This window comes from Onychomys torridus, chromosome 11 (genome assembly GCF_903995425.1).
Source record: "Onychomys torridus chromosome 11, mOncTor1.1, whole genome shotgun sequence".
NCBI classification, from domain to species: Eukaryota; Metazoa; Chordata; class Mammalia; order Rodentia; family Cricetidae; genus Onychomys; species Onychomys torridus.
Genome location: NC_050453.1, coordinates 57,144,125 through 57,153,839, shown reverse-complemented (window position 1 = coordinate 57,153,839; position 9,715 = coordinate 57,144,125). Strand labels below are relative to the sequence as shown.

Here is a 9,715-nt window from a genome sequence, read left to right as displayed (position 1 = left end):
CATGGGCATGGAAGACGGATAGAGGAATCCAGAATGACAAAAATTAATACTGCACCTCACCAGGGACCACCTTTCATCCTACAGAGCATGAATAGCAGCCACCATTACAAATGTCAAAATCAATACAGCACCACGGACCATCCACCTTCTCCCAGCAATAAAGAAACTCAGATTTCTTGGTAGGGTAATCACAATTATGACTGCGAGGAAAATGTATGCCGCACAATGAGGAAAACACCACAAATTCAAGCCATTTTGGGAAAACACGACAATTTGCTCGTTGAATTTAGACACACGCGCACACACACACGCTATCCAATAAAAGGAATCTGGTCAATTCCTCCCGCGATCAGTCAAGGGCACCTCATTTTGGACCAAACCTGTCTTCTTCTTCTTCTTCTTTTTTTTTTTTTTCCTCCTAGTGCTAGTCTCCCATCATCTCCCTGAACCTGTACCGGAAGACATACATGGAGGGGGAGGGGGTTTGGAATCAGGAACAAAAACCGGGATGTGGACACCATCGGGAGGAAGAGGAAGGGAAGACACCACTTACCTGTCCCAAAGGCTTTGGCCACCAGCCAGGCCAGATTGCAGGCGATTTTGGCCCTGGAGAAGTCATAGTGGTCAAAGGGTTTGATGGCTGGAACAATGAACGTCCTTTTCATCTCCCGCGGGTCTGCAGCATCCCCCATCTTTCACGGCGGCTGGTCGGGATGGCGGGACAACAGCCTTCACATGGTGTGACGGAAAGGGGAGTTCAGATCGTCCGCGCCGGTCGCGGCCCTCCCGGGCTCCGGGCGCGGAAAAGCTCAGCTGTGCTCGTCGCGAGCCCGCCGCCGCCGCCCGCGGGAGTCGCCGCGGCCCCGGGCATAGACGTGAGGCGGCGCCGGGCCGCCCGCGCTCGCTCGGGCCCCGGGTCTGCCCCGCCGCCTCCCCTTTGTCTCCGTTTAGTCACACGGGCTCGGAGGAGGGTGGCGGCTGCGAGGGCCCGGAATGCTCGGGCGGGGGCAGCCTGGACGATCACGTCGCGGACAGTGTCCCGGCCATGGCGGAGCGCGCACGCCCCGCCTCACTCCCGGCTGCCCCTCGGGCCGCGGGACCCGCCGCCGCCGTAAACGTCAGAATCGCTGCAGCGCGCGAGCCGCCCGCGGCCCGGCGCTTCCCCGGCGCTCCCGGCGCCGCCGCCCGCCTCCTCGGCGAAGCTTCCTGGCCCGAGGCAGAGGCCTGGAGGAGGCCGCAAATCACCGGCCCTCGGCTCCTGCCTTATCGGGCTGGTCCTCGTATTTTCCGCTACCCCTCCCGATGCCGGCCCGCGTCGCTCCCCTTCAGCCGCCGCCGCCGCCGCCGCCGCCGCCGCCGCTGCGGTTTTCCGGCTGCGGCACTGGATGGAAAGAGCAGATGGGGAGACTGGGCATGCGCCTGGCGCGCCCGGCCCCGCCCCCGCCGCGGCCTCGCGCCGCCGCGCGCACTGAGCATGCCCAGCCTCGCCGCCGCCCGCGCCGGGCTCCGCGCCCCTACCCATTAATCAACCAGAGTGCCCGCCCGAGTCCCCGGCTTCGGGCTCCTGCCGCTGACACTGCTGGAGGAGGGCAGGAAAGAAAGGGAGGAGAGAGGCTTTCCCCTCCAGCTACACGTGTTTCAGCCAAGAGAACTGATGTCTATTCCAAAGGCTGCTTATGTCACACGCGTATTGCTGCGAACTTGCCTTGCCCACCCGTTGAGTCGTTGCGGTCACCCTGAGAGATCGGTGTTAACAGCTGGTTGACCACGAAATTAGGGAGGGGTGCTGTGAGTTAAGGCACCCACGGGGTTTAACCAGGGTTGAAGGTCAGGGTTAAAGTGTCCAAACCGGTATTATTTTCATATAAAGACATTTTAACTTGATACTCCCCACCGAAGTTTTCTAAGTGAGGGGACAGTGTTTCGGTGCCTTCTGTTTACTCACAGAAAGAAGCAGAAATCGTTTCACACACACACACACACACACACACACACACACACACACACACACAAAATCCACACTTATGATTTTTCGTAGATTTCTATGGATTCGTTTTGTCAGAACGCTCTCGATTCCCCGATCGAGATTTCTCAGACCTGTGCACCGGTCCTGTCACTGTGGTCTTTGTCCTTGTGGCTTTAAGCCCCTCCACAATAGTCACTCCCACCAGAAAGCCCTCCCTGATAGTAACTGCCAACTTCCCGAGCAGAGCTGTCATATAGGCGCCCCCCCCCCACACCGTTTCCAGAGCAATGTATATCCCTTTATATCATAACTCTCATCACCTTGCATGCCAATCACTGTCAGTCACACAGATGACATTGTCTGTCTCTGACACCTATATGATGCTCACCCTCACAGTAGCTGCTCTGTTAAAGGTGACGCTGAGTTGGGTTAGCTTGTTAATTCCTCACATCGTATTTTAGCACATTGTAGTTTAATTTTAATTATATAACCCTGTGTTGTTTTCATTTTACAGACGAGAGAGCTAAGACTCAATAAAGCATCTTAAATTGCAGAGATAGGAAAGGCACACTCACAGTTGGAACCCAAAACTAACTTCCGTTGTACAACTAGGGCCTCCCCATTATTTTCAGCCGTTAAGAGGGGAGACATATGACACATAAGGGGAGGAGCCTTGGACTCTACTATCTCGGTTGGCAAACCCCTCCCTTTTGATTCTGCTTAATCCCTAGAAACACTCCTCCCTGAGCCCAATAAGGCATTACAGATAAGACCCCGGTGACAATGCGGAGCTGGAGAGGAAATGCCACTAATAATAATATGCCATTGAGGGATTGGCATATTTTTTCTGTAATTCAATTAATCTTAATAGGGTTTTTCTCATAGACAGAGTCCTTTGTAAAATTAACATATTAACATATAAATACTAGTGGTCTAAGCACATTCACATGATAACTAGTTTCCATATCTATCTGGTGAAGTGGACACTAATCATCTTCCCGTTCTAGATGTAGGACTGAGGATCACGGAGATCTAGTGATACGAGCAAGATTTCTGGGTCTCTTTGTATCAGAGTCTAGCTTCAAATTCAAACCCAGGGCTTCTGTCTCCACTCCTCATTTTTCTGGGCTCCTGATCCCTCTCTGGATAGTGACTGGCACATATACAGATAAACAGCACATAGTGTAAAAAAAACAGTACATGTTATAAGAGATAAAAAAGGAGGGGCAAAAACGTGGGTGGGGTACTTGGTAGGTGTCTGAGAGACTCCTGTCATAGCTAATGTTCTTAAATTCAATTTCAACTGGATTCTAGAGCATACATATCAAGTTTAGAGAAATCTATAACCTAGAAAGAGTTAGAAAGTGTTCCTGAGATACAAAATCTGCTGTTATATGAATCTCCTGGCAAATAGAAGATTCTCAAAGCCAGCGAGCAACCAGACCTATTCACCTTTGTACTGCCCATGGTCTATCTAGCACAGCCCTGTGCTCAGACAGAGTTCGCAATGAAAGAATGTTGAATCTCATTGAAAACTGTTTCAACCTAAATAAACTACATTAGGAAGAGAAGGAGACAAAGACAGTTAGGTGCTCTGGCTTGTCCCTTGATTCAACAGCGATGCTTTCGTGAGGATAGTATTCCTCTGACCCCAATTGAGAAGGAGTGTGTTTAGGAATGAGGCTCGGGAGGAAGGCTCTCAAACAAGGAACAGCTTTTACTTTCAGGGAGGCTGTGAAACGGCTCAGGGTCACAGTGGGAGGCTGCCATTAACAGGGAAACACCCTGAGTACAAAGAAGGAGGATTCATTTTCAGGGTGGCAGACACTCTAATAGGGTGCTCTTTGTGACACCTTCAGAATGGCCCTTTTGAAAGCTGGCTATCTCTGTGGACTATCTCTTCTCCCTTCTGAAGACAGCTGACAAAGCTTGGTGCTTCTTTGGGCCTGCTCCTCCAGCTGCAGAGCTTCCTTCTGTCTTTTTAGTTCCAGGTCTGGGGTCTCAGAGTATCGGGGGCTCTTATTCCTGTGCATACACCACTCCCTTCTTTATCGATATTCTTCCCTTCCAGATCCCTGGAAATCCTGAAGTGTCAAACAGACTTCTTTTCCTTATGGTCATCCTCTGCTTATGCCTTTCAATAGATTTATGTTTATTCATTCACCCATCAGCTAGTATTGATGGAGCTCCCAAGTGCTAAGGATTCAGTGTTGAACCAGACAGCTGAAGGAGCAGCTTCCTAAGCTGGGCATGGTGACATGGGCCTGTAATTCCAGCACTGCATATAGCAGATTAAGACAGGAGGATCAGAGGTTCAACGCCATCCTAGGCCACATAAGTTCAAGGCCAGCCTGAGCTATGGGAGGCCCTGTCTCAAAAACAAGGAAGGAAAGAGAGAGAACAAGGGGGAGGAGTCAGTAACATCAAATTCTTAATGAGAAAACGTGGACACACAGAGCCCCTATGATCTAAAAAGCCCGGTTTGTTTTCACTATCAGGTCTACGCCACCAAAGGTTAAAAGCCTTGTTATTTCCCCCACAGAAAACTTCGTAGTGCGCAGCCTACAAAGGGCTTGCCTAGCTTATAAGAAGCCCTGGATTTGACCTCCAGCATTGGACCTGGGGGTGCACACCAGGAATCTCAGCTCTTGGGAAGTTGAGATGGGAAGATCAGGAGTTCAAGGCTATCCTGAGATTTGTAGTGAGCTTGAGACCAGCCTGAGCCACAAAAGACGCTTCTCTTCTAAAGAAAGAGAGAGGGGAGGGGAGGGTGTGGGGGGAGAGTTGACATTATTTTAAATAGTGTATGTGTGCGTTAGGATATCCATTCAGTTACTGTGATGGCAGCTAGTACTCACTGGGCGCCTTCTGTGCACCAGGCTGTGTTCTACATATATTAACTTACTGAATCTCATCACAGCCCTATTATCCTCATTAGGATGAAACCACTAAGCGGAAGTCTTCAGTAATTAGAAGACGTTAGGTTGTTGAAACTTAGGAGCTAGCCTGTAACAAAATGGTATCATCTAGGTTAAGAACAGGGATTGGAGATACAGCTCAAGGGTAGATCATTCAATATTCACAGGGCCCTGGGTTCTACCATGAGAGCGCGCGCGCGCACACACACACACACACACACACACACACACACACACACACGCACGCGCACGCGCACGCACACGCACACGCACACTAACCAGGTAGAGGGATGTGAGGGAATTCATTTGGATGTGTAGCTGCCTCTAATAAGCCAGTGTGAGTCAGGCATCTGCACCATGTATTATTTCTAGATACCGCTGTGGCTGTGATCTGAAGAACTAACAAGTTTTTACAAGAATTACCTCATCAGTCTGGACAACAGTTCTAGTGTGGTATGATGTCAAGTGTGTGCCTGGAATGACAGAAACACACAGAGGCCACATAACTTCCCAGAACTACATCATGAGTCAGTATCTACACCTAAGGGAGAAACCTGGCCCCAGGTTCCCAGGTCCAGCACTGAGATTTTCTCGGATCCTAGAACACATTGTTCCTTTATTTATTCCTTATGCAAACCGCCTTTCCTGAGTCATCCGTAATAGGTAAAGCTGTCATCATTTTTAAACATCACCGAAGGCAGGTCAGAGTGTTCAAAGGTAAGATCCCAGGTCTTTATTTGTGCTGTGCGATTGTCAGAGCCCATTTGCTCTCAGATTTCTACTGCTATAAAAATAGGTGGGCCCAGGCAGCATCTAAGGTACCTCCTCTGTCAACAGTTACCATGGAGATGGCATATATGTATCTTTCCAGATTACAAATGAAGGTCAAATCCGTCATGTGCCTGGCACTCAGCCTTTAAATCTTCAGTTACTTTTGTACTTCTACCGAGCTTTATTGTGCAGAAAGTTCAAGGGAAATTATAGAGCAGGAAACAGGATCTTCCAGCAAAGCTAGAGATCAAATGCAAAAGGGAAGAACTCTGGAGAGGTGGGGGGCCGGGGGGGGGAATGGATGGATGCAACTATTGTTGATTAAATACAGAAGCCCCGTGGGGGTGTGTATGTGGATGCAACTATTGTTGATTAAATACAGAAGCCCCGTGTTGATTAAATACATCAGCAGGGCCTGTAGAAGTCAACAGGGGTTAGAATTCTAGAACAGCTTCTAGTTAGCAGGGAAGATTTTTCTTTCTTTCTTTTTTCTTTTCTTTTTAAAAATCAACTTAAAAGGTACAAGCTGCCAGGTGGCGGTGGTGCACGCCTTTAATCCCAGCACTTGGGAGGCAGAGCCAAGTGGATCTCTGTGAGTTCGAAGCCAGCCTGGTCTACAGAGCGAGATCCAGGACAGGCACCAAAACTACACAGAGAAACCTTGTCTTGAAAAACCAAACCAAACCAAACCAAACAAACAAACAAAAAACCCACACACAAAAAAAAACAAAACAAAAATAAAGGTACAAGCCAAATGCCTAATCAGGTAAGAAATGTTATACATAAGGGTCCACTGCAGCATACTGAGAGATCGCCAAAGCTTCAGATGGTTGAGTAAAAGGAGGAAAATATGGAACAACCTTAGGATGACGGCACATTCTATGTATGTATACATATACATTTTTTTTTAGTTAGCTGAAGATGTAGCTCAGTGGTAATACACTCTCCTAGCCTGCAAGAGGCTCAAGATTTGACCTCCGGCACTTCAGAACAAACACTATGTAGAACGGCCTAGATAACTCATGGGTACACAAAGTATTAAAGAAGGGATTATTCCTTTTTTTGGTTGTTTTTTTGTTTTGTTTTGCTTTGATTTGTTTTTTTGTTTCTTGAGACAGGGTTTCTCTGGGTAACAGTCCTGGCTGTCCCAGAACTCACTCTGTAAACCAGGCTGGCCTGGAACTTGCTGAGATTCTCCTACATCTGCCTCCTGAGTGCTGGGGTTAAAGGCATGCACCTCCACTGCCCGGCTTTTTTTTTGGGGGGGGGTGCTTTTATTTCATTTTGCTTCATTTGCATCTGTATTACAAATACTAACAGTCTCTTTGCACTGACACTTGCCTCCATCTGGGAAATGTATCTCCTGCTCTTGCCACACTACAGAGACTGTTCTCACAAAGCCCTCACTGATACCTTGTTACCACTCTTGATGCTCTAGCTCCTTCCGCCTCTTCGGCAGGCAGTACTTATGAGGGCCCCTTTGTTCAGAAGGCCGTCTCTTGGCAGGTTCTGTGGCTTCCAGTCAGCACCTGGTTCTCCCACTTTTCAATTCCCTCTCTGCGGCCCTTCTGACCCTCTTCGTTCTCTCTCCGGCTCAGTGGAGGGGTTGCTCAAGACTGGATGCTTGTTTGTCTTCTTTTTTTTCCTCACTCCCTTGGCATCACAGTGACCTCTTTTAGGGTAGTGGAATTTTGAAACAGGGTCTCCTGAAGTAGCCCAGGATGTCCTCGAACTCTCAGTCCTGTGCCATCTCCCATTGCTGGGGTTATAGGTGTATGCCACCACACAGTATTTCAAAATGACCCCTATGGTCCATTCTTCCTATGCAGACAATTTTCTTACGTGCTTCTCAGCTCCTGAACCCTGTCTTAACTTCTTAAAGATGCTGCACGTGTTTATCCAGCAACAGCCCCGGAACTTCAAATTCAACAAGATTTTAAAAATAAAATAGAATTGCCCCCTCACGTGGCCTCTTAATTCTGCTAATGATAACTTGTTCGTTTGAAATGTGACATCTATCCTCCTGTCTCCTCCGTCATGGTGCTCCATCTAAGCAATTCAAATATCTCTCACTTCGGAGCTGGAGAGATGGCTCAGTGGCTAAGAGCTCCTGTTGCTCTTGCAGAGGACGGAGTTCAGTCCTCAGCACGCCTATGGGATTTGATGCTCTCTTCTGGTCTCCATGCACACGTGTGCACACATTCATATGTACACACACACACACACACACACACACACACACACACACGGAGAGAGAGAGAATACATCTTAAAAGAACAATCTCTCGCTTCTACCTACTCTTTTGCATTCCTAAAAATTTCACGCTTGCTTCCTCTCTTTTGAATGCAGAGGCTAGCCCATGAATTTTCCTAAGCCTAAAGTGTGAAGAGCCAAAAATACTCAGAGTCAGCAAGCTTCGGTGAGTTCATAAACTAGCATATAGTGTGGCTCTTAGCCTCATTTTATAGATGGTTGATGACAGCTCAGGCGGAATAAGAATTCCTCTGAGCAGAGTAGCACTGATGCCCCAGCTTCTGCTCCTGATCTCTAGTTCTAGGACTGCCCTACCCTGTTACTTACCAGACAAAGATCTGAATATGTGCCTTGACTTCCAGGCTTGTCTTTGCCTTGTGTTTCTTCAGTACTCACCTGTAGATGGAAAGCCAAACTTCTCTCAGAACTTTGGATCTGTTTAACCATCCCAGGGCGTACTGCTGGACTGATTTCAATGATGCCCTTGGAGAGTCCGTGAGCTACTGAAATCCTTTCATCCTTCCATATTCAGCTTCAGTGCCAGCTCTTCTACGGAGCATCCTCTAGCCTGCCCTCGGCCTTTGTCACCAACGTTCTCTTACAGTGTGCACTCCATGTGCATGGCCACATGCACACCTACACACCTCTTCCCAAAGACAGAGGTGATCTTAGTCTCCTCGAAGCTCTCCAGAGGTGCCTAATATCTAATAAGTCCTAAGAGCTATTTGTTGGATAAATGAAGGCGTAGACGCAATCAAAGGTCAACAACAAAAGGTATGTTAACACGCATTCTGGGATCATGAAGTAGAACATGTAAGTGTTGTGTAGCTCTCTCTTCTTAGCTGAAGCATTCCCTCCTTAAGAGGGGAAGGAGGTTCCTAAGTCTCAAGACACTACCAATAGCCAGGTGGTGGTGGCTCACGTCTTTAATCCCAGCACTGGGGAGTCAGAGGCAGGTGCAGGCAGATCTCTGTGAGTTCAAGGCCAGCCTTGGTCTACAGAGTGAGATCCAGGACAGGCACCAAAACTACACAGAGAAACCCTGTCTAGAAAAACCAAACCAAAACAAAACAAAAATAAAACTACCCATAAATAAATCAATAAGTCAACAAGTAAAACTTACAAGGCTCAGAGAGCTCATGAAAATTACAAAACTCATTAGGACCACCCCCATGTTTGTTTACATTTCCATACAATAAAGACTTAGCTAGCTTATGTGGGAATTAAAAACGAGTGACTCTCATTAAAATATCCATTTCTCAAGAAACAACAGTAGATAATGGCTGAACTGCAGTGGTCCTCATTTCATAAAATATGAAGATTGATGAGGGCCCCTGTTAATATTCTGATCCCGCCCCTTGGCGCCACCCTATACCCTCTTTTTTAGGAAAAACTCCACCTCTTCTTCTCCCCTCTACTCCCACAAGGTGTGCACCCCTCAATACCCCCTTCTCTCTCTCTTTTTCTCTTCTTCTTATCTTCTCTTTATCTCTCTATCATAATAAACCATTTCCCATTTCCACATGGATCTAACATCTGGGTTATAAATGTCCACCTGCCGCCATGCTGCCATGCTCGCATGGAGTGGGTCGCCCGCCTGCCAGTCTGCCAGCCTGCGTCTGCCCAGCATGTTTCCCTGCGTGTGGGATGCCCATGGGGGGGGCATAGTAAATCATCACAGACCCTCCTCTCTTGTTCATTCTTTCATTCAAAACACCTGATTGCTTTGTGAAATCTCAAAATCTGGAGGCCATAGCTCTGACAAATGAGCCAAGGGACTTACTTCTTACTAGTTAGAAACAAAGTG

At 48.0% G+C, this 9,715-nt stretch overlaps 1 protein-coding gene across 4 annotated transcripts in view; it reads right to left on the bottom strand.

Annotated features, from left to right (window-relative positions):
* The window catches only part of Camsap2 (calmodulin regulated spectrin associated protein family member 2), an 88,197-nt gene extending 86,795 nt beyond the window's left edge, over window positions 1-1,402 (bottom strand). For all 4 annotated transcript variants that reach the window (XM_036202965.1, XM_036202966.1, XM_036202967.1 and 1 more), the window contains exon 1: window positions 554-1,402. In XM_036202965.1, the coding sequence (XP_036058858.1) occupies window positions 554-692 (139 nt within the window). In that variant the 5' untranslated portion in view covers window positions 693-1,402. The remainder of the gene's footprint in view (window positions 1-553) is intronic.
* Between the last annotated feature and the right edge of the window lie 8,313 nt (window positions 1,403-9,715).